Source organism: Neodiprion fabricii, chromosome 7 (genome assembly GCF_021155785.1).
Source record: "Neodiprion fabricii isolate iyNeoFabr1 chromosome 7, iyNeoFabr1.1, whole genome shotgun sequence".
NCBI classification, from domain to species: Eukaryota; Metazoa; Arthropoda; class Insecta; order Hymenoptera; family Diprionidae; genus Neodiprion; species Neodiprion fabricii.
Window position 1 is genome coordinate 15,391,710 of NC_060245.1, and position 26,305 is coordinate 15,418,014.

The 26,305-nt window shown below is 34.0% G+C and overlaps 2 protein-coding genes across 2 annotated transcripts in view; one reads left to right on the plus strand and one right to left on the minus strand.

The window, feature by feature from the left end:
* Positions 1 to 244: 244 nt before the first annotated feature.
* LOC124186338 (deubiquitinase DESI2) lies at positions 245 to 11,570 on the minus strand. Its single transcript, XM_046577969.1, has 6 exons — positions 10,906 to 11,570; positions 9,733 to 9,915; positions 8,478 to 8,550; positions 6,821 to 6,914; positions 6,576 to 6,717; positions 245 to 5,239 (listed from the first exon to the last, which is right to left on the minus strand). Exons 2-6 carry the CDS (start codon positions 9,856 to 9,858, stop codon positions 5,063 to 5,065), a joined length of 612 nt encoding a protein of 203 aa, XP_046433925.1. The 5' UTR covers positions 9,859 to 9,915; positions 10,906 to 11,570; the 3' UTR covers positions 245 to 5,062.
* A 2,823-nt stretch (positions 11,571 to 14,393) lies between these two features.
* The window catches only part of LOC124186304 (leukocyte tyrosine kinase receptor-like), a 33,162-nt gene continuing 21,250 nt past the window's right edge, over positions 14,394 to 26,305 (plus strand). The window contains exons 1-7 of the mRNA XM_046577873.1: positions 14,394 to 15,059; positions 21,789 to 21,805; positions 22,236 to 22,420; positions 22,503 to 22,698; positions 23,534 to 23,661; positions 25,453 to 25,584; positions 26,106 to 26,261. Of these exons, the coding sequence (XP_046433829.1) occupies positions 15,024 to 15,059; positions 21,789 to 21,805; positions 22,236 to 22,420; positions 22,503 to 22,698; positions 23,534 to 23,661; positions 25,453 to 25,584; positions 26,106 to 26,261 (850 nt within the window). The 5' untranslated portion in view covers positions 14,394 to 15,023. The remainder of the gene's footprint in view (positions 15,060 to 21,788; positions 21,806 to 22,235; positions 22,421 to 22,502; positions 22,699 to 23,533; positions 23,662 to 25,452; positions 25,585 to 26,105; positions 26,262 to 26,305) is intronic.

Sequence of the window (26,305 nt, forward strand, 5' to 3'; positions counted from 1 at the left end):
CTGATGTTTCTTAGATTTTTCGCATAGTTCTGCAAACAAAACTACGTTTCCTACATATCGGCGGTAATAGCTAACGCTAATAATTTTTATCACAGATGAGCAATGGTTCATTGGACACAAAAGACTCTAAGCTTTCGGAAGATTTTGGATGAGAATTGATACTTTAATCTCATGAATTGATATTGTATTGCATAGTTCATGGGAGTAAAAAACTGATTGTGAGGAAAAATAATCGAGTCGGTCGTTCAATCGAGTTTGAAAAATAATTTATTATACTCGATTAATCGGGAAAAAATAATCGATTTAATCGAAAATCGATTATTTTGGTCATTCTTGCAACTTTCTGACACAGTACGACACCGAGTGATTTCATTGGCCTATTCCGTTAGATCCGACCAATGAAATCACTTAGTCTCGACTTGTGGCATAAAATTGATGTAAAAGGAGAGCGCCCTCAGCTCTTGTCAAGAAATCCCTATTTTATGCGCTATTGTCACGAAAATATGACTATTGTGTAAGAACGATACGAAAGATGGGCAAACATGCGGAAACGGCTTTCAAATTTGGGTTACACATTATTTTAAATGTTAATCTTGCTTGGTGTACAAATGAAAGATCGTTTTATTAATATCTCAATTATATAGAACTTTTAATATTACTACCATTACAGGTTCTCTTAATGAACAATAAGTTACATAGAACAACACGGTAATTATATTATCAAAAACTTGGAATCGCTTTCGTCGATGTATGCAATGGTGTAATATTTCAAAATAATGTTATGTACATACACGTACACCTATGCGAGTTTCTTTATAAAGTACACTATACGTGGGTCTATAAACGAAAGTTTATAAAGATATCCACTATTTTTCTTCTTGGGATTAGGCCCAGGCGCTACAAATATACAAGTTTAACTTCTGGTTAGTTCTAACGTATGTTAAATTGCTTGATTGAAGATTCTGAGTAAATTTCTTGTACTGCTATATTTATTTTCTACACATGCATTTTGTGATACACTCATTTCGACAATGAAAAAAAAGAACATTTTTATTCGATTAGATCGTCAAAATATGAATACCTACCAAAATCGAGATACTTTTACAATAGCAATTCTATTTTAGAATTAAACTTCCAATAAATATTGAACACGTTTCTCTTGAAAAAATAAAACAGAAAAACATACAGAGTAAATTTCGAGTTTGTAGTTTTATACACAATTTCATATGATGTATACCCTTTCTTTATTTTAAAATATTCTTTCTACCTGATTTCTGATACACAATAAGTGCTAACGAACTCGTAATTATACATACAATATATGTATAATCTATCACCAATGGACGTAACATTACTCTAGTCATTTGGGCGAGTGTTTCAAAAGTTTTCATTCGACTCATTGACTTCTTTATCTTTATACAATAAAACGAGAATTTCAAAATTCACTTAGCAATACACGCTACAAATGTATGAGAATATAATTTAATATTTAGATTAGAATTCAAGGAATAAATACCAAAAATTATTTGCATAGTGCAGAAACAGTGTCCTAAATAACGATACATGACTGTATTATTATGATCATTATTCAATGTTGTGCTGTAATTAATGTTTAACTAACGAATACCTCAAGCACTCATGCTCGACTTAAAAAAAAACCAGCGATTTTATCTTACTTTCTGTCGGAAAAAAAATATTCTTTATACAGACATTTTTCTCACGGCGCTCCGAAATACAGTTTTTGATTTATAGATCTAAGAGAACATCTGTACTTTCAGTTTCGAACTTCAATCATTTTCAACCTGCCATTAATTACAAGCGAAAATTAATAACAGAAAACGTTTTATTTACATTTATCATCAATGTTTTGTAAATAGTTCAAGTTGTTCAAATTTTCGGATCATTTCAAGATAATTTATTAGATTGATGTAGTTGTTTACTTTTGTCTTTGATTATATAAATTTATGATTATTACTTTTATTTATTAATTGTCATCTTCTTTTTCAGCTTCACTGTTAAACGAGTTCAGTATTTTAATTTCCAATATGTAACAAATGTAATTCAATATACATCACAGAAAAACTAACTACTATTCATGGCTTTTGTAACAAAAAATTTCTTGTTCTTACGACAAGAAACTTTGGGATGAAGTGAGTTCGATGTGTTCTTTGGCCATATAGCCGAGGGTTCAACAAAAATTTCATTTGTAACAAAAATCCCTAATATAGAAAATATACGTTTTTAAGAGAATGTTATGGCAAGTTTATTAATGTACGATACCTACTGTAACTAATTAGCTTGACTGCGTTTCGGAAAGAATTCTTTGTTTCTAAATAAATATCCAACTTTAGAAAGAATCAAGTTTTCCTATTCGCACTCCCAGTATCTCTGTAAGGAATGATTGATTCTGTACGATACGCACCACAATAGGGTATTAATATTATTTTATACCTTCATAGATATACGGTGAATCAGGTTTATTGTTATTATCATTATTCTAAAGCCGAAAACATATCTTAAACATGTATACGTATGTATACAAACATGTATATAGTATGTATTTACTAATTTGCCCGATAAAAATTATCAGAAATCCTTAGTAACATCAAGCCATACCGTCTGTTTCAATTTCAAACAGAAATCTTACAGATTTTTCGTCATTAAGTGTATTTTAACTTTAATCATTGATCGATTCACTAGTACAGAATAAACGTATAAGTCAAAGTTAGTATTGGATACTTGAAATATTCTTTGTCGATTCTATCATAGAAGTTAAACGTGAATTAAATTGATAAAAAAAAATCTGTACCATCAAACCACTTTTGTCTAGTTATTGGTAATCTATCTATAAATCACTGGTAAATTACATTATGAACAAAATTACTGTGTATTGAAATACGCTAAATGCGATCATTGATGTTCCATTATGTATCGATGAACATTGGTTCGCTAATTATGTATTAAATTCAAATAAGGAGTAAGTTTGTTTATATACTCTTTGTAAAACATTTGTTCCAACGTGGATACTCAACATTATATTTGTGCAGAAATAAATATCGTAATGAAGTGTAATAATAAACCAGGTGCATGTTTTATATTAATGTCTATCTGACAAACGAGTGATAGTCGCACTAAAAATATTGGCTGACGCAAACTTTGTAGCTGTCGACGCAGGAACACAAAATAAATTGTACAATCGGGGATTCAGGATTAAATGGACACGGTTTCTTTTGTATATCAAATAGAAATGGCTCACTTTCTGTAAAATCGATAAAAGAATTTCGAATGTAACTAACTACCCAAACTATCGAAAATATTATAACCAGAATCCAAAAATAGTCAGTTTTCAGTAGTATTTTAAATAATCATATATAACATTGATTTCTTCAGCTAAACTTTGAGATACGCAGAAAGTAAGCAAAAAGTAAAAATGAGCCGTGAATATTTAATTAAAAGGGTCGTCGTCCCTTGGAATTTAATGCTAGAATTATATTACAAAATTATTGAAAAGTTCCGCAAACTAATGTTAAAAATAACAAGTCAACATCAACTTTTTATCATCTTTAGTAGGGCAGTTTGTGAATAAATTAAATTTGAAACTCACTGTGGTACGTTATGAAAAGTTTCTTATTGGCAAGAATATGTTCGAAATTTGTAAAGCTTCATAACTTTGGAAATAAGCTGCTCAAGTAATCGATTTTTACAGTGACTTTATTACACCGATTTAACCTGATATCATTTTTCTGAAGGATTCTATAATCATTTTATTTAGTAATTACTTTTTATTAACACACGAGTTGAAGTTTTGTTCGGCGATGAGTGTTTACATTTTGATGACTCACCTTTCGGTGTAATTAAATTGAAGTTTTTATTGCAAAAATATAAAAAAAAAAAAACAAGTTAATATATTTCCACGAAGTTTAAACCTCTTTAAATGATAAATCTTAAAATGACGGATAAATTCAATTTGTGCGTTTGTAAGTAAGGGAAAGATGAGGAGGGTAATGATAAAAATATTGAATATTAAAGCTAATCCATAAAGTATAATCTTGAAACGTTTGATCATTGTATAGTTTGTATGTATATTATATCAGTAACAAATAATCTAATTTAATAAAGAAGCACGAGACCGATGCAGTGAAAAGAAATGTGGGCCATGCCTGCTTAACATCATTTCTAATCTATGAAGTTCATCATTTTCTCTCAATGTTGACGTCCTTGAACAGGCAATGAAGGTAAAATTTATCCGTAACTTTTCCGTGAAGTGACGAAACTACAAATGCCTGATAAATTTACATCAGTTTCATAACAGGTGAATTTTATACAATAAATTTGATGAATTTGCATGATTTATAAAATATGACTAGTCATCTATTTCTGCAGTTGTTAGACGAGATGGAAACAATTTTTTTTCATTAAATATGATTCTTACTGACTATGAGATGGATTAAGGTGAAAATGATGTAAATACTTCTTAGTCTAATATTTTTCATAAACATCGTTATTAAAGACACTTTAAGATGGTTGTATTTATTTATGGAGGCAATCATATGCAAAGATTTTGCTAATAGATAATCAATATCATTTCTGCATTCGACATGTAGTGGCTCAGAGACTTGTTCGATGGCATTATATAAGTTGTTCAATGTATGTTGAATAATGATTCAGTCGCAAAATTTCAACATCATTCGGATAATTACACAAGAGCTTAAAATATTTGTAAAAAAATTCGCCAGTTCTTGGATTAAAATTTTATAATCGCAAGAACTACGTATTATATCATTCTTTTGAAAATCTCAAGGCGGCTTTCAGTTCAATTTTTAAGTTAAATTATAACTTTGTATCAAATTTTTGCAACCCGCACTCAGTGCATATCTATTAATGGAGACCTCAGAAAACATTGGTCTGATTTATCTCTTTCTCTTTCTCTCTCTCTCGCTCTCTCTCGCTCTCTCTCGCTCTCTCGCTCTCTCGCACTTTAAATACAAATATTTACTTAAAACGTGTGACTTCTACGACACATGAATACATTTGCGTCGTCGTCAACGTCATTGGCTAAATGTTACAACGAAGTATCTGACGCAGGTGTGCTGTCGTGGTGACTCACATGACTCAGTGAATGTTGCAAGGCAACAGGCGTCAGCCATTCCTTGGGCAAACAACGCTGCAGAAAGGGAACGCAGGAACTGAAATATGCTAATCGATTTACCCAACCAGGAATCTCTAGGCCACACAGAATCTGAAAATTAGAACAGAGTTTTTTTATTTTATACTGTGGCAATGATAATCAGTATTTAAGGAAGTTCAAGGCTGAAAGTTCACAGTTTTCGTTAACTGTATTACAAAATAGTCGTACATTGAGTATTTATCTAATTAATATATTAGTAACTTAGATGCAGATTTCTATAAAAATGGAAGAGTTTTCAAGTATAAACAGAAGCCTAGATATCGATGCTTTATTTCGAATCACTTCAAGATCATGAAAAATCAAATATATTCATGCAATTTCACTCTAAGGCAGCTCATTTTTCTCAGAAGCTTATTTTCGACCAATTCACAGGAACAGGTTTTATATCATTGTCAGTAGTTAATTCAATAGTATTATTCATTGATCACAATTAATATCGGTAGAATGTTGTAAAATTGAACATTCACAATATGAAACACAGCGTTTTAGTGAATTTGAACAATACAATCTCCTCATAATGTAACGAGCCATCCTAGAGTAAATTCGAACGAATATACTAGGTTTTTAACCATTTCGAAGTGATTTCAAATAAAGCATCGAAATACAAACCGTTGTTTATAATTCCAGTATTTTCAAGTTACATAAGTTTAAACATATCTTGGTAGATACACTTAGTCACTTACGAATTTAATAATTTGATTAATACTCAATGTAAGATTATCTTGTATTAACATTAATAAAGAGTTTTTTTGGGCCAACTAACTTCCTTCATCTTCCAGTAATTGATTTTCATCACTGTTCAACGAAAACGTTGGTTGTAACGAAATTGAAGTGAATTATTTACAAAACAGAAAGAAGAAAATACCGTTACACTAAAGCGTTAGTCAGTCAAACTTAAATTGAGCTTCAAAATTTCAAAAAATATAAATTGTTCAATCAAGTAAACGGTTAAAACTACACTTTCGTCCATGATTGAACTGATGTTGAATGAGGAGTGAAACGGTCTTGAAATAAGTTGATTGCATTTAAATCCGGTACTTTGTCACCATAAAAATGGTATTTGTGAAAAAATTATACCAGAGCAGAACTGTTTAGTAGTTCTGGCCAACTCAACAAGAATTTACAAACCCAAGGCAGCCTTCATTTATGACATTTTGTCCAATTCTTCACACTATTTCACACAGTTTCAGATATGCCATCAAGTAACAGAAATCATACAGATGTTACGGATTTTCACGTACAGTTATCGGTCAAGAATAGAGTGTGGTGGAATGCTGGATTTTTCGAGATTTATGGATCATGTCAGAATAATGGTGACTAAATAATGCAGCAATATAACGTACTAAGATAATCGAAAACTCGATTTGAATAGGAAAAGATGTATTACCTGGGTTAATTGACTGCTAAAGTGGTTGCAGTTTTTGTTCATAAGGTGATAACGATCCCCTCGGAAATCTTTTCCCAGTTCTACAATAATCCTAGATACATCTTCTTCAGTGAAGTCGGTATAGCCTATTTGTACAGATTGTCTGTGGAATAAAATTAACTGGCAGTGTTTGTCGTCGCTTACTTCTCATGTTGAAGAAAATTTAAATATCGTATCCCTGTTCAATAGGTTCGTTAAATATTTACCTAAATCTAAATTGTTCCCCTAACTCTTCTGCTGCTCGTGGTATGATGTTGAATATACCGGAAATTGGTAGAGTGTGTCCGCCGTACGCCCATTCTGAAACAAGTTCATGTATAAATTTTGCGATCAAATATCTGTTACAGTGTCTGCAGCATCTTGTTTGAAAAAGCTTATTCCATACTTGGTGAAAATAATTTCTAAGACATTCTACGAAACAATAGAAAATCGTAGAAAATAGTTGTTTTTCTTAAATTTTTCATGAAAACGATTAAATATTCCCCCTCCCCAAAGAAAAAAAAAAATAAATTAACGAAATTACTGATAATTGTATAAAAATAACCCAAATGAAATTAAGTTGACCATCGTTAAAGTTTCGTGGAAGAGATTGAGCTGGTATTCCACAATTTCGATAAAATTATATCCGTTGCAATGATTGATATAACTACAACTACTGCAGAAACGTAAGTTATTCTGCAAATATTCATAAAGAACCATGAAAATCGAGTAAGATTCTCTTCAAAATCTACGATTGTGTTCCAAATTTTCTCAAGAATGGTTGGAATTTCTCGCAGAAAATATTAGGAATTTCTTCACCAAGCATGCTACTTGAAAGAAACTGTTTTCATATTGTTTTTTTACCCACTGATCGATAATTATCTTATTTTTATTGCGATTCTCTGTGTAAGCAACAATTTTCAAGCGATCCACAATCGCCTCAACGATTTTACTTCATGATCGAGTACAGTTTTAAAAAAATACTCGTTCATCTTTCAAGAAAAAGGCATTGTAGGCAAGCGGAAATTTTATTATCAGTAATCATTTCATCTCAAGTAGGGTAACTAAGATCCTATAACTTTCCAAACCGATAAAAGGAGTTCCTTTTCTTAATTAATTCTTTTCGTAATTCACTAGGACAAAGACAATCCACTGATGTGGTGCAATCACAAACTAGAGGCTCTAAATAATCACGAAAGTTACAACCTATATGGCGGTATTTGGTGTTAATATCTATATTCCGCTTGTCAGGTGCGACTGAATTCTTAAAAACGGAAAACCTCGAAATGGGAACACAAACTCCTTCAAAATTTCGTATTCTTAGTTTTACTTATCTTCGATACTTGGGATTTGCATAAAATATCAACTCCATCAAATGGTGCCGGCATTTTCAATTTTTAGTATTTTTGCCAAATGCCCAAATCCGAATTATGAACTCGCTGACTGGCATACAAAGTAGAGTACAAGACTAAGATGTGCTAGAAAATTTCTCATACTCCTGACACCATTTAATTAAAGCAATTTATTAGTGCAGGCTTTTCAGCAACAAATGACTCCATCGATCTAATCCACATGGTTCACCTTGATCAGCAACTTTAGTTTTCAAATGCAAAACCTTATTTTTTATCGTGTGTGATGGAATATTCAATTCATTTATAATGATAAAAGAATTTTTGACGATTCTACAAAATTATACAGCATTTTTCGGGCATAATGTGCAATTTTAGGATATTACGAGTGTTCGAAATATCCGGGTCCTGTTGCGTTATTTCAAGTTTTGTCTTTTTCTCCTGTAGGTTTGAAAAACTGTATTTGGTGGAGTTTCTTCAATTTCCAGAATTTCTTCATTTGGCCAGACAATATGTTAATTGACATTGTATTTACCTGTTCCATAAATTTCTACACCCGAGTGAAATACGCCCAAGCCAATGGGAGTCGTGTATTCGTTGATCCAATACTGTGAAATACAAAAAAGTTTAATTTCCTTGGTAAACATTAATTGAAATAAATTTTAGAATCAGCATTCAGTTTTGCTGCCCGACGAACATGAGATATAAATTGAACACGAATTGTTGACTGTATTAAAATCTTCCAATGTTCGAGTAATTTTTCTGGTAAACTCTGCTGCAAAATCGATCACAACAGAAAAAAATTCATATTACAGCATATAAAAGTTCAACAATTAGATTCTAGAGCATATTATGATTCTAATTAGACAGGGGGAATTGTAAAAAAATTGATTTTCTACAAAGCGTCTTGCAGAACGAACACTTTTGAAAAGCTTCGTCTCAATAATAAACATATTTCTTGAAGAATTCAGGATGTTATTTTAGAAACGGCATAGATCATAGACTTGTTTATCGAGATATTTAATACAACGGTAAGAAAATTTGCAATTTTACAAGCAGCTTAGAACAGCAGAGCTAAACAACCTATGTATACTATCAGAAACATGGAATTTAATGAATAATGCATTGCGATATTGCCAAGTGGCAAGTTTTTGTACAAAGTACAGTAACACTAATTGCTAAAAATTTGTTAATGTGAATATTTTGACCAAGAGTGTTATGTTATTTATGATTTGTTTAGGAAATTCTTTAATAATTTATATGCAATTCACTTCATCTAAGTAAGCAGAATATTTGAATTCCATATTTAACTTTAGCTCAGCCCAGGCAACCGTAATTTATACTACTATATGACAGAGATAAAGTTTAGCCATTTAGTTTACTCGCACCGTGTATCACAGAAAATGAAGTCATATTGAAAATAAATTATCATTTCAAACCATAGAATTTCCTACTAATTATTGCATTGTATCACAAGTGGAACACACGATAACCTTTCAACATGGTATTGAGAATTTCAAATTACTCAAAAACTCTTGTGAATAGTATGACTTAACTGAACAGAAAAACAGTAATTTTAAAATCTAGAAATGGGAAACGTTTTTTATCATTCCCAGATTGTCTATAAGAGGAAATATTCATTTTATACGAGGCTATAAGTTTGGCTTTACCTTGGTGTTGCATACGCTTGAGACGCAGCGATTTTTTATATACCTTTTCACACAAAATTCCTCAACACGAGTGGTGGAAAATACAAAAAAATATATCCACCCCAGTGAATGTTTACTCACCATATCGTAAACATTTAAAATGATGGGTTCACGCGCCATCTTTGGAATAAGTTCTTCACTGTCCTGAGGATAGCCTAGACAGCTTGGAAAGGAGAGATTACAGCCAAGACCTGACGGAAACATCATAGAGAGATACTTGTAGCTGGTGAGGCCAATTTGCGCTACCTAATTTCCAGCTCACACCTAACAAGCAGATACAAATTCTAATCAGCATTGACTAAATCTGTACGTACTTAGGACAACAGAAGAAAAATAATATAAAATACTTTGTGAGCCTGAAGTTTGTAATGTCAGTGAAGCAATGGATTTTTAGGAAGGGACGTTATTTCGCTACTTTAGGATTGTCAAAAATTTAATGAACCTCAATACAGCATTTGACATACTCATATTTTTCAACCTCAACTACTTTAAAGTTATTCTGTAATAAGAAAATATTTACCAAAATATCTACAAACATGGCATGGCACTTCGCATTTAATAAAGTGACTATTCTATTTGTTACAGGGTATAAACACTTCATGCTAGTGAATGCCGAACGAATACATGGGCAAAGAATAATGCTGTATTCGATTTACATCTTCTCATTACAGGGAAGTACGAAACAATAAGTAAATAGATGAACGATCATTAAAATACACTGGTGACTATGCAATTGCTGAATATTCACCCAAACTAAATAAGGTGCGATAATGATGCTTCAACAATGATTCCATTTTCTTTATCGTGGTTGAAATTTGCAACGTTAACGTAGTGAAACATTATTAAGAAAAAAATTGTTATTTTAGAATTTGAGGATTTATTGAAATGCAGTTGACTATAATACAGCAAAATATGCTGACATTTTCCAAACTCAGCTCCATCAAAATCATCCTAACGTTGTAGAACAATGTTGTTTATATTTTTATTAACAATGTTTCGGTACATTAATGCTGATAGCTTAAATCTCGTGATTCCTTACAGCTTTGGAATTTTTAAGAACAATGTTGAAATACTTAGATTTTGTTCGTCGTTTATTTAGAGGTTATATTCTGAGAACAAAGGATTCTACATAGCTGATTTTAAAATCGGTTAGGTGGGAAGCTGACTATATTCATGTTTACAGGAATTACGATTGTGATTGTGTATAAGCCTAGATGAACGATGCATGTAATGTACATGTTACTAAAAATTTACCTCCTTCGAAAAAGGAAACGACTATTCACCGCAATCTTCCGTACATGTCGCAGTTCGTTGGTACCTCTTTTTTGTTATTTACGTCTATTTATAGATTTTCTTTTTTAGCCATGTATCATGTGAATTGAGTAATATTATTTTACGTACGATATTGTTATTGCTGTTAATTTTATTCAGCGCTCAATTTATTTTGCGTTTATTTATTCGTACGTTTTCTTTCATTAAATGTGTTAAAATCGTATGATTTGTTTACACCGAGTAATAGAGCTGCAAGACGTCAACAGCTGCGATCCTCTGTAACTTCTCAATTAGGATTTTACCGTCCGTACGATAATACTTCGGCAATACATACGTATGCCTGAGGCACGATCTGAAAATTAACCTCGAAAATTTTTGACAGCGCGAAAAAGTGTCCAACAATAGAGTTTGGTATCAGTTAATTAACAGCATTTCTGCTGTTTTTTGTCGTCTTATTTTTGTTCGTCATAAATTCAATTCTGTTTGCTTATTCATGACCATTGTACATCACGTACATCACACTTTTAGTACGTATTTCAATTTTTCATAACATTGGCAATTGAATCACAGATGAAGGTTTACCGTTGTTACATACAATTGTTGTTACTTAATACCGAAGTACACTGGGGCTAATGCAGCTATCGCGAGCAGAGAAACAGCAGAAATGAGTAGAGAGATTCGTCATGGCATTCTTGTAAATACGTTGAAAATTTTGCCCACGCCATCTATCACCATGGAATTCAACTATGTTCATTAGAATAGGACACGGAGTAGTAGGAAGGAGACAACACTCTGCGATAAAACTTGTCCCCAGTTTTCAGGTAACGTAAGAGGAATTATCTAAATGCGATTTGAGCGTCTCTTACGGAAAAAAGTGAAATTTTCGCTATAAAATGTAATAAAAAGGGCGGCAATCGTAACCTATAAGCCTCCGTTTTATAAACATATTCCGTAAATTCGTAAAATACGCATCTGAAGTGACTAAAAAACAGTAAACACCGAGTGATTGCTTTTCTAATCTCAACCGACATTAAATCCGAGGTAAAGGTTTGCAAACGGCGAATCGTGAGATCATATGGGGAAGGGGGTGAGTGCGCTATACGGGCTTACACCGCAAGAGGCGCTTAAATCGCACCTTGACAATTCTTCTTACGTTGCCCTAAAAACTGGGCCAGCTTTTGAGCCAAGTGCTGCTCGAGTGTTGTCTCCTTCCTACTACTCTGTGGAATTGGATAGAGTCTTAGAGCATATACTACTAGAGGTATACCATGCGGTCAGCCTCGTGATGAGAGAACAAGGTATATACTCGGCATACTCCATCTCTCTCTGCAATTGATTGGCCGAGAGGAAACGTATCGGTAAATCTGGCCTAGAGCGAGAGAGACAGATTATAACGGGACATGTACATTTCTCTCTCACTCTTACGGACAATGGTAGCTCAGGTGCTAGCACAGAGTCCCTCGAGTCTACGCAAGGAGGTCTTGCGTTTGCTGCTCTGTTGTTCGGGTCACGGTTCTGGTAAATGAACTTCATACAGCAAAAACTTCCTCTGGAAGTGCTAGTAACGTTCAGCGAATTGCTGTTGCTGCTACTACTTTTTGTTGCCCATGAAATCCTAGCCTTAAGCGCCCCTGTTGGGAAATTTTGTTTAAAAAAGAGATAGAAACACGTCATAGAGTGTTGGGTACGGAGAATATATTTTTCTTATTATATTTATCTGACCAAGCAACAGTTTCTTTCCGTGGTTCATTACATCAATTAATCGTTATTGTTAACGTGTTTGAATACAAGAACTTAACCTCTCATTGTGGCATTCCATCCGCGTACGGAACAAACTTCTATAGACACATAGCATGGTATGGAAAGTATGAAAGAAGGGCGCTCTCTAACGGGCGGCCACGGTGTAAGAATAATAGGTGTTCCAGCTGTCCCATCCCGACAATGATGAGGCTTGTTATTATTTTTGCATAATTCGTTTCACGCCCACGAGAGGGCTACGGAACCGTCGGACCATTGTAAACAATAATGGCGGAACACAGTGTTCGAACACGTATCTTCAAAATCATACACATTTTATATTTGTTGTGCCTTACGATTTTACATCTTGGGGTGAACCCAACTTGTATTGCAATTTAAACTAAGTATATCAATATTGCGGTATTCGATATTATATTTTTTTGTGACTAGCCTATTTGAGCTATGAAATGGTATATAATCTATATCGCAGAAATTTTTTGGAATTATCCGGCAAGCGGGCGCTGCTAATGACCACCCTACGCTTCCCTCATTTTTACAATTTTATAAATTAATATGAATGTATCAACTGTTGAAACCCCCAAAATTTGGAAATTGTACAGTGCAAGAAGAAACTCACAAGCCTTTAGCTTCATTAGCAGATTACCCAATAATTTTTAGAAAGAATACTGCACATATTTCAAAACATTTGCAAGAATTAAATGCGAAGATGTCAGGTTTGACCATGATTATGCGTCAGCTTCGGTTGTGAATTGCATAATATATTATGTGACTGTGGCGATTTGCGTGGCCCTTGATAGAACTACCAAATTAGCCTCAAAATAACATTCTCTCGTACCACCGTAAAATTGGGGTAGTTTCGAGTCTGTATACAAGACCGCGGCCCTATCACGCCGGCGGTGTTGGAGTTCCTGGACCCGTCTATGCGATAATGATTAGATTCATATGACACAAATAGGTACGCGTGCTATCTCAAACATAGAGATATGGTCTCAAAATAAGATACGCAGACGAATTACAACTGAAGTTATAAGTAAATAAGATAGGTATACACACAAATAAAATTAAACTGTTCAGTATTGCAAGATAGACCGGTTGGATCACCGTATATATGTATATACATCTCAAGTCAGCTTTTATATCGAAATTCTAACGAGTTTAAAAAAAAAAATTTCACCTCGAATGGATTCTGGAACTCGACAGTAACGAATTTCCACATTTATTATTAGAACATCTCTTCATTTCTCTATTTCTCTGCGTCTCAGCCTATTTCGACACCGTTACTAAGACGCGGGATATAATTACATTATACCGTCACAGAACTACAAATAATAATCCAAACAATATAAAGATACTATATCGTTTTTCACCCGTTAAGTGTGAATTATAAAACGAATCTTGATAAAAAATTTGAACATCTGGATTTGTAAAAATAAAATTTGTGAAATAAACAAATAGGTATTAACAGGCAAATTGCGGAACAAAACATTTAGGCTATAACGCTTACAAACGTTTCAATCCAGACTCGCAATCTAAAAACGTCAAAGGTTCGTGGAAGTCAAATGTAATTCAGATCATGCAGCATAAGATGGTTAAATGAAATTTTTGTAATAATGCAGAGATTGCGACGGCGCGTAGACATCGAGTGCGTTTATCCCTGGATGCTGGAGCTTGGACCGTGACAGCAACCCCTTCCTTCTTGTTAAGAGCCAGAGGGGCGCAGTCGCGAGTCCCTAGCCGTAGTCTAGAGGGGCGGAGTCCTTGAATTTCGCCAATAACAGATCGCGTTGCTGTTTAGGAAGCTCCCCAAATATCTTGTACGACGAAAACGCGAGACACGAGAGTATAGCTTGGTTTAGTCCGCTCTTTCTCGCTGTTCGGTATCTTGGGGCGTGGGCCCGGTAATATATTCCACCGAGGTTGCAAAACATCATTTACCCGATAATTGCGATCAAAGTATTCTTTCCCAATTTCGCGATAAATCACATCACGGTTTAATCTGAAGGTCAGTGACGTCGCGTTACGTTATCTTTTTCACATAGTCGAATTTTATCCCACAACACATTTGTCTCTGAAGACATTCGTGCTCAGTGCAGCTAAACGTTTCCAATTGACCGGGAAGCGAGATTCAAGTTTAGATTTTATACGTCTGTATAACGCTTGTACGGATGCCGTCTGATGTTTATTGAATAAGTGCTCAGCTTTCAACACCGAGTGATACTGTGCGACGTCCTTTCATATTATATCGTCGTTCAACTCTTGAGATTGGATAACGTTTGTGCTTTACCTACGATCAACATCCACTGTCGTCCACGGTGATACAACGGGCAAATGAACATCATTTTATGGGGATTCTTCATGGTTTACACTCACATTTGAAGGTGGGATTGTATACCTTTCTACGTAATCCCACAGAGGAGCCAAAGAAATCTTGTTTTGAAAATATTTTAAGACTTTTTTAGTTAAAATATTTTATGAAATGTGCTTGAAATGTTTCAAAACCGTACGGCAACTGCAACGGCCTCGCAGTCATAACAAAATTCCTCAAATACCTCAATCTTCTCGAAATACTTTAACTGAAACGTTGTTACGGATGTTGGAAAGATTTTTGAAACATGCAGTATACTTTATACAATGTGGGATAAGTGCATCGGATGCAAGATACAATATGATAAACTGATACAAGGGTCTTGGAATCAATTAAAATTATGAAATTGCTTGAAGTAACACTATGAATTTGGGTGAAACATCTTTCTATCTAATTGTAATTCAGCACGGCACAGCGCATGAGGACAGTGATAAAATAGTTCCCTACTGAAAATGTTCACGCGTTAAATCATGAAATGTTTTGAAAGAATTTAACTTTTTGTAAATTCTATAAAATATGCAAGAAATCGCATGATAAATTACAAAAGCAAGAATCATCAAATATACTAGATCAAAAATCATATACTTTGCTGTATAGTTGCTTAAAAACTATACAAAATTGACCATCGAATTCTTTCAGAACATTTTATGATTTAATACGTGAAAATTTTTGTTAGGGTCGTAGACACCGTACATATTGTCGAAGGAGTTTATCTATCGTCCAATCCTTATCATATGATACGTCGCAATTGTAATATTTTTTTGCATTAAACAGGTAAATTGAATTTCTCCATATTTTTCAGTGATAACATTTCGATCATATAACCTAGAATTCAACCTACATTACAATCTAAGAGTAACCACTTTTATACATTCATTTGTAACAGCTCTCTGAGTGTTGTGATTTAATTGCTGCGTAATTGATCTGAAACAGTGCAAACGTCAATTGCATTAAGTCAAGAACGATGTGAAAAGATGTATACTATAATAAGTCGAATTTCATACAGAGGTACACAATATTTTTGTGTCCCCGGTAACGTGTTGCTGAATTATATGCATTATTTATAATCCAAATTACGGTGCTGTTAATTGTTCGACACATGTTATATATTCAAGTCAATATTGGCACGGATTCAAGAGAAATATTCCGATTAATTAAATGCGGAAAGAAATTCATTTGTTCTTACAATATATTTTTAAGGATAGGATAGATATTTCATAATAAGAAATACTTTCCGTTGTCGTATACGATCAGTCGTAAACACTACAATAATACAACATCTTAATCTAAAATTAGAAATATCATCCTTGAATATATGTTTAAAAGTATACCGTAGCATGCAAAATGTCATATACGTATATTATATCTATATTTGACGTCAATTGTGTTCGCTGGACTTCCGGTAGCCGCACCACGCAAAAGACATCCTCGATATATATAGGGTGTTCCGTGATTGACGCATAGTAAGCTCACAGCAGTGATGTACATGAAAACTGAGTTTACTAAGAAACATGCGAATGAAATTTGTCCATCACTCATTATACTGGCGAAGCAATTTAGGCATTTATCCAACAGGTCAATAAAATTTTTCATTACCTCCGATTGTCTCAAAATTTGAAAATCGCGGGTTCTTGAAATCACTGATTACGGTTCTGAATTTTAAATTTGAAAAGCATTCAAAATGAAAGATGAAATATGGTGCTATTGAAATACGTCTGAGAGCTAGTTATACAATCTATATGCTAAACATGATACATTATTGATGGAGCACCGTAGCTCAGATGCTGGAGTGCAAGTTTAATATTACGTAGGGTATGGGGTCGATACCTCACGGCGTCGACGTATGTTTTACTCTTCAATTCCCCCATATTGTCACCAATTTAAGTGGGTATAATTATATATGAATAATTTATATCCCGGTGTAGTTAAGTGTAAAACTACATCGATCAACATTGAATTGCACTAACGCAGATTTCATTGCATCTGGGGAAATCTAATTAGCTGCACGTAGGTCTATCTAAAAATTTATATCTGCGTACATCTTGCGTGTTAGATCTACGTAGATATGAAATATTTTTTCCCGGGAGTGGCGGGACCGGCTCCGCATCGCACCTTGTTAAATCGAGGTTGCGTACCCGCCGCTCATGCTGTATCTGCGCACCGGCTTGCACATGTATAGATATACATATTCCGTACTACGGGCCTGGTCGCGGAGACCAGAAGCATCCCCCACTATCTTCGTCCACGCGGCAAACCGATCAATAAATGCGAGATGGTGAGGACTGTCGCTTAAATCGAAGATCGTAATTTGAGATGAATTTACCATGCTTTTGTGAAAAATCTTATCCGCAAAAATGTATCCGGGAACCAATGGAGAGAAACATTGGAATTTGACATAAGGTCCTCTCTAAATATCGATATTTTAAGTTGGGAATTCCAAATGGTTCCGTCAAGGGTTCAACACATGGGAGAAAAATTCCCCCATATGGAGTTTAACTCTTTGAAGCATACATTTCTCTTTGCGGTTAAATTCCTTGAAACTGGGTATATAAGAGTTCTCGAGGTCGCTGATTTCATAATGGTGCCAGATTTGAGAAATTTTCAAAATTCAAAACGGCGAATCCAATATGAGCGAATAGGATCAATTTTTATGTTTTCAGTCCACCATAGTGGATCCGCCATTTTGAGTTTTGAAATTCTGACAATTCATTCGTTTTCAGCGACCCCAGAAACCCTCGGGTAACAAATTTCAGGCGAATCGGATCAATTTTTATATTTTCAGTTCGCCATATTGGGTTCACTATTTTGAATTTTGAAATTTGGACTCCGAATTCGTTTTTAGCGACCCCAAAACCCCAGGATTACCGAGTTCCACTTTTCTAGTCCCCAGAACTTTCCCACAATTACATTAATTCTGTAAAACCAGGCATTTCAACACTTTGATTACTCATAGCGCTCACTATATTCGCGGAATCATCATAATTTCTCTTAAAACATCAACGTTGACATTTTAGAAGTCCAATTACGCAAAAAAATAAAAAATAAAAAATAACAGCGGTATCTCAAAAATTGAATATAAATCTTGAATAACCGATTCAAAAAAGGTATCTCATATATGAGATGCTGTGCCGAAAAAGGTTAATGTTTCGATTGGAAGTCCTGTAACATGGAATCTCTGATGTAAGAAATTTCCTGTAAATTTTCTAAGCACTCTCTGGGATTTTTCGGGAATAAGTTTGAATATTTTATTGGGGATAATTTCTTCAGTTGTGTACACAAAGTATGATCAGTAAAAAGTATTCTGCTGGATTGAGTTTACAGTATGCGATGACAATATCTGATGATTTTCATTTTAAATTTAATGTCTCACAGAAAAAAGATAGTAATTGAGAAGAAAACCGTTGAAAAATCGTCAACCGTTCAATCGCTATTTCTATCAATTGAAGCGGTGTTATTTGCCAATTATGGTGAACACGGATGAAACTATATCCTGACTATGTAATAAAAATAAATCTGAACGAATTCGAGAAATAATGGTTGACATAAGCAGTTTAACGATGAGAAAAGGTTCTACTAATAAAACGTTAAAAATGCTCAAACTCTGATGCTTTTGATCCAGTTTTAGTTTTTGTGAGTTCATTGTCCTCGCTGACAAAATTGACTAAGAAACATCCAAAAAAAAAAACGTAATTATTGACAAACGATTGTTCTATCGATCCCACACAAAAAAGGTTTTATTTATTCTGAAAATAGCTAATTGAAAATTTTATCTCAGACGATATTTAGAGATCCCTATGCATGGTGAACGAAATAAATCCAAAAACATTATAATCGGATAAAAGGTACAAGAGTTTGATAGTTCTGATCGTTAGAATCATAAAATCTTGCCTCAAATTGTTGGTACCTTAACTTGTGTTATTTGAATTTGTCCAAAAATATCTCTATTATACACTACGGATCTTGTCAAATGACACTGCTGGAGATTTGATGAATATGTTTTTTTCTTTTCCTAACTTTTGCCACGTAAAAAAAAGCAGGTACATCGTGTCAAATTTTTAACTCGTTAACATGAACGACGACGTTTGAAGTGTAACTGAAATGAGCTTGATGAATATCATTATTCTCTTTCATTTGTTGATACAAATAATTTATTTGTTGAAACAAGATTATTTTCCCCAAAATCAATATAAACCTACACGATGGTGACTCACAAACATAGCCCTTTTACTTCACGAGTCATTTAAAACTATCACAAACTATTACCAAGTCAATGAAAAAATATCATCATACATAATAGTAAAGTTCGGAACATAAAAAAATAGTAACGTTTGAATGATGATAAAATTTCAGCAATTTTACATTTAATCTGAAACACACACAGCGCTCATATTTAGATTCATGAATCCAAGTTACCTTGCAGGCGAAAACTAGGCGTGAATTATTTACCCGGCTGAACTACTTCCCTATCTTACCGTGTATAAGGAGGCGTTATATGACCTCAGTGTTAAAACCTGATCGAAATCGGTCAACTAGTTCCGTGTTTATTAGCTGTCAAATATTGTAAATAAACATTTTTCTTCTTCTCCACGCCAGAGTGCCTTGGCCGCACGATTCTGATCGACCGCGTATACCAATCGACTTGAAATTTTAAACACAGATATTTGGCGTCGAAATGTTGCCGCCTATTGATTTTGCATTCTAAGGACGTGGTGAGACTGAACAGAAATGCTATCTTGAAATCATCGTAATCACTTGTGACTTTTGTAATCCATATAATCTTCGTGATAATTTTGTAATCTGTGCAATCTTTGTAATCATTTTGAAAATTTGTGTCATTCTACTGCCATCTTTACAATTTCTTTGTGATTTCTGCGACGTGTGTAAACAACTTGTAATCTTTGTAATCGTAATCGGTTCTACGCTATTTTTGCATAGAGATTAAGCCTTGGATCAACGCATAGCATGAATTAAGTAAGCTTGTTGAAGATTGTTTTGTTTAGTACTAAAGATGCGTATAGTACTTGTAGATCGTATATAGTACTTGTAACAGTCTGCCGTCTGATGGTAAAAGTTAAAAACTTTGAATAGCGGATAACATTATCTAATCATTAGTTTCGTAGTTGAAATTTTGGTCAGAACAGATTTCTATGTTATCCTTTGGATCTTGTAATTCCTTCATGACACCTGTCTATTAATTGATCTTTTGTGCTCTGACACTGACTTGGATGATTTTAACACCGTTTGTGAAATGTTTCTCGAGTTGTGGGAAAAAGAAATGTTCGGGAACCTGCCTATCGACAAATCAGAACCACTACGACCATATACTAGCAACTTTCTATTCATCCACTTGAGATACCGGAGTTTTCGCTAGTCGTAATTATGTTCTCACCAATCCCATCTACTTGTATTGAGTACAAATGCTCAATATAACTTCGTAACAAAAAAACAAGGCAGGATGTAAAAGGATGTATTCTGCTTGGCAGAATATTCTGATTTCATAGCGTTTTGTACTTCATTTTTCCTGATATAATTTATAGGTGTTTTCACTCTTGCCATTTCATTGAAAGTTTCGAATTTTTTTGCTAATGTGATTAATTTTATACTTGATGGTCATTTTTGACACTTAAAATATTTTTGCCATTTGTGTCATTCACTTTGGCGAAATAAAAACCTACTACTCGAGCTCTTAGTAATAAAAAGAAGTAGGTGCGGAGAATTTCCTTTTCCATCGTGAACGTGACTATTATTACTAGAGCTCTTATAATAAGAAAGAAATCTTTCGCCTAATAAGGAATGTGTAGTGCACAATACATCGATATCATGATTTGTACCACATACAATCGGAATATCACAGAAATAACGTCGTTTTTTACGAGCAATCATGACAACGCAAAAATATTGCAGCAAAACTTAAACTTTCTGCTTGTGGTCAAAACATTACAGGCACAGTAGTAATAGGATTTAAAATCTATTTTCTATACTCTTGTATTATAAGAACCGCAGGTGAGCGACAAAGGTGGTTTTTATTTATTTTTAACAAAAACTTCAGACTGGTAATCGTAGAGAGATGTTTTAGAAAAAAATTTCTAGCGTATCACTTTATAATATGATACCATAAAGCTACTTTACATTATTCTTTATTTTTCTTTTCGAACAAAGTTTGGAGCAAATTAATGAACTATTTTCTTTCGATGTGTATTTGTAATAGCTTTAAGCGATTTTTTTTTTTTTTTTGCAAATAACGTTACAAGCTGTCACAAACAGATATCCAGGTAGAAAAAAAATGATCCAGAGAAAAGTTACGTGGACAATTTTCTTCAAGCACTCGATGTTACACCCAAATTTCATTACAAGCGGTTCAGTAGTTTTTCCGAAATTATGAATATAAAATTTGTTGCGTAAACGCACATTTTTTTATACAAAATGGTATTTTTCACCCGAATGAACAAATTTGGATGATACAGTCTCAATCGAACATGCTTTTCTCAAACTAACACTTAGAAGGATATGATTGGTTCAGTGGTTTTTGAGTTACTCGATACCAACGTCTAGAAAAAATAAATAAATAATAATATCTCGAGAGTGGATCAACGGATTTTTATCATGTTTGTCTGAATCGGCGCAACGTTCCTCAATTAACAACTGCATAAATTTCGGAATTTATAGGTCAATTGATTTGAAAAATTTAAAACATTAAAAATAAGGTCACTCATTTTAACCACTTGTTTTATTTTTGTTGCAGAATCCTTCAGCAGCTGGGTATGAGCAACTGCAGTGAAAAAAAGTTAATTAATTATTGATATAAATGAAAACTATTGTGAATGTTTCAATGTCACTTTGAATTTAATAATAAGTTATTTAAAAGTTGAGGTGAAGTGGTGGGCAAGAAATTACACAAGAATAACATAAACAAGTAAATGGAAACCTAGTCTTCTTAAAGTGACCAAGCATTGGAAAAAAGCCGATATCGTAAAATGGGTCTGACTAAATATCTTGAATAATCAAAAATAGAAGTAATGTGCAACGCGCGGACGGATTTGATTTATCGAACCAACTCGTTAAGGACCGTTTTAAAAAACTGTCGTGACAGAAGGACAAGGCCAATCAGCGATGCTCCTCTCCCAGTATTGCTCAGTTTTTTTTTTCTCTTCACCTTATCCTACTGCACTCATGTCGAGGGTACTCCAAGACTTTCAGGAGGAATTAGAGAACTCCAGACCCTTCTCAATGCGGCCCCACCGCCCTTTTTGGGTCACTGTGATTTTGAGGACACCTGCGATTGGTCGTGGAACATGACGAATGGATTCCGCAAAGTTTCGGCCTCCGAAACATCTTCGTTCGGGCTCGAAGCAGACGCTAGCAAACTGCCAAATGGTAATAGCTATTCTTATCGCTGTTTTTTAAGTTCGGGCACATTTGGTATTGACTATGACTATAATTATTTTCTTCATAACAGGACATTTTTTGTGGCTAAGAGGACAGGGAAAGGGCCATATTTGGTCTAAGTTGATTCCAAGAACCGGAAGTAAGTGCCTTCTTGAGTTGGCGTTGCATCAAGTACAAATGCTCAATGGTATCATAAGTCTCGTTATAGAAACAAGTAATCATACAAGCGTCGTCTCTGTTGAACGATCTGGAAATAATCTTGCCCAGTAAGTGAAGATGAAGATTTCTTTTTTTCGAAAATATTCTCATCACTTTTGGATTACGCTTATAAGGTGGTACTTCCCATGGAAACGTAGATCCTATAGCATGTCGCTGGAGGCTGGCTAGATAAGGAATCACGTGTTCGGAGTTGAAATTTTTACAATTAATATCTGGTGATTTTGGCACGGCCAAGCTAAGTTGGATTTTGTCAGTTCACTTAAAACATTATAAAAAAAGTATATATATATATATATATATTTTTTTAGAGCGATTGCAAGAAAACGAATTTTGGGAGGAACTATCTTAAAAGTGATTAATTACCAAAACGAGTCAAACTTCATTACTTTAAAAATATGTTTTCATCTCGCAAGACAAATTCATAAGATTTTTTAAGGAGGAATTAAAAGTTAGGAACAGAAAAAAGTTGGAAATTTTTCAGTAGCGTTATTTGTGCATATGATGGTGAACACGAATGATACAATGTTTCTGTTATTTAATAGGACTTAATGTAAGAAAATATTGAGTAACACAAGCTGAGACATCAATAATTTCAGCAAAAGTTTTAAAATTCGAACTTTCAAAAAAAATTAAACTGCGGTGTTTTTGATCCAATTCTAATACTTTGGGCTTATTCTGCTCGCTGATCAGATTTCCACAAATTTTCTACAACATTCCGTTTATAGCATATGAAAATTTAAGCCTTATTGTAAGGCGAATAGAAAAACTGTAATATTATCATAGAATGAGTTTTGAGACTAGTTTGCCAGAATAAAATCAATCGTTTTCATACCGTAACAATATTTGTTCAATAAAAATTGAAGAAAATTTGTATTTTAACAGATGGGAAAAGACTCGTTTCAACTTGGGTATTATTACTCAGCCATATCGAGTCGTATTGGAAATGACAACGCCATCTCCAAATTCCAGTATCGCTGTTGATAATATTCAGCTTTCCGAATGCTTTCCAGGTGGGTCCACGTGTGAAAATAGAGTGAGAAGCAGATAAAGAAGACGTGGGTAAAATGGGCCCCTTAAGGTCATGCAGTATTCCTACCTTTACCGACCAAGCAAACTCACCATTTTTCTTCCTGTAGTAAATAAACAAACGAATGCATGCACCGCCGAAATTTAAACCTTTTCCGTTCGTTTCTTTAGTTAATATACGAAGAAAAAGGGTGAGATTGTTCGCTCGGTAAAGGTAGGAGTACTAGATGACCTTAAGGCAGGAATAACGTTAAACCAATTTCGATAGTGCAATTTTTGTGTCGTTGGCCTAAAACTACATTTTAAACGTTGTCGACATTTTTCGAAATCGCATTTGATTGTACAAAGTTCTGTTTTGCCCACCTCTTCCTTACTCAACTTAATGATTTTGAAATCCAAAGTGAATATAAATGGCTTGTTAAATAAGAAATCCAGTATTCTAGTGCTATAGTAGTGCAGTACTAATTTTCTGCAAAGCAGGTAACACTTTTGTCATATAATGTTGGCAATTATTCAAATGGCGGCTCATGGCCAACGCAAAAAATGTTGGGGCCAAGAGCTTGATCACTATGTAAAAATGATGTACAGTGTCAAATGATACACTATTGACGATTATACAGATCATAAGTTTGTAACAGAAGTTATAGAAATTACAAGAAGACTGCTAAGATTATTAGCTAGATTACAACGAAATCACGATGGTTACAGAATTTTCAAAGAATGTAAAGGATTACAAGGATTACACGTGATTACGAAGGTTAAGTGCAGCAATTCAAGAATTATAAAGATAAAGCTTGGAATAAAAAGTCAATTACAAGAAAGTATAAAACATTACAAAAGGTTACAAGGAAACACAAAAGTTTTCGAAGAACTCCTAGGGTGTCCGTTATTTTGGTCAATTTGGAAATTTTTTGATTTCCCCTAAAAAATATCTTCGCATTGTAGGAAAAAAAAATCCCTGTGAATAATACATTTTTTGGAAAATATTAATAGGTGCTGCTGGGTAATTCAAATTTTAAATGTAAAATACATTGAAATATTCGATGTTTGTTAATTTTTTTGTTTTTTAATTAAAGTAAAGTGAACTGGTAAAATCAATTTGATGTTTGAGAACAATGTTTATACTTCCAACTGATCAAAGGAAAAAAGAACAAAAAAAAATTCATCGATTCTCAAAACTCTTATACTTCACAAAACCATAATTTTTACGGTTTAATTGGATGCGGTTATCTACGGAATATGTGCACTTATTCCAAAGTTTTTTGTTCCAACGTTCAGTTGGAAGTATAATCATTGTTCTGGAGCATCAAGTTTATCTGTTCAGTCCATTTTAGTATGAAAAAAATAATTGAAAAAGATCGGATTTTTCAATGTATTTTAAATTTTAAATTTTAATCACCCACTGGCACGTGTTAATATTATCCGACAATTTTTTTATGTACAGGGGATTTTTTGCACTATAATACGTATATATTTTTAGGGGTAAATCTAAAAAAATCTAAAACGAGCAAAATAACGAACACCGTAATAACTCCTCAGTTGAGACAAAAGTATTTAAAACTTGACGAGACGCACACAGCACTTACTTGTCCATCCACGTATCAGGAACATCACGTTTCACGGTCATAAGACTTAATTAGGAATATTATTAAAAGTTGAAACTTGCAACATTTTTGCAAGGTTATGCTGCATGTTTGGACACTGTGAAGTTGCAATCTTCATAGTTCATAGTTGTAATCATAGTTGAATCAAATTCTTGCTTCTATTTGATTCAGAATCACCACCACTTGGTGTAACTTGTACGGATGATATGTTCCGGTGTAGTAACGGCTCATGTTTAAATAAAACTCGCATCTGTGACCTGACCGCGGACTGTGCATATGGCGAAGACGAGATGCTAGAATGTGGTGAGTTTGATCAACATAATTCGAAATTACGAAATGAAATATTTTTGAATAGAAATCGCACATTTTAACGTAACAAATGAACAACATTTTTTCATTCAGCCCTACAAATATTTATCATAGACAATTCAGAATATATTTTCTCTTGGAACAATACACAAATGCAATTACACTGTGCCTAATAAAATGTATATAATGTACAGGTACTTCGATTCATTCTGACACGTTTGATATGGCTAGAAATTTTACGACCCACGGTGTTGGATGAGCACCGTTTGTACTGCCGGTCGCGCACCGCCACTGATATATATACATATACTACCGCGCCGCAGACTCTTTTTTGTATGCTGCTCGGTCTGAGGCGCAGGCACGTGGCCGGTAGTGCAAGCGGTGCTCATTCAACACCGTGGATCGTAAAATTTTTAAGGATATCGAACGTGTCAGAACCAATATAAGGTACTGTACCTATCAATGTTGCATTTAACTTTCTGATAAAACTCTCTATTTATTTTCCCCTGCAACAGACAAAGTCCCGGAGAATGGAAAGTGTAATTTTGAAGACGGTTGGTGCGGATGGAGAAATGATCCTTCCCTTCCTCTGAATTGGACACGTCATAGAGGACCAATCCCAACTGAAAGAATCGGGCCCAGCTATGATCACACTTACCGCAACACATCTGGTAAGTTCAAACACAGAAATAATAAGGTACCACCCAGTAACTGT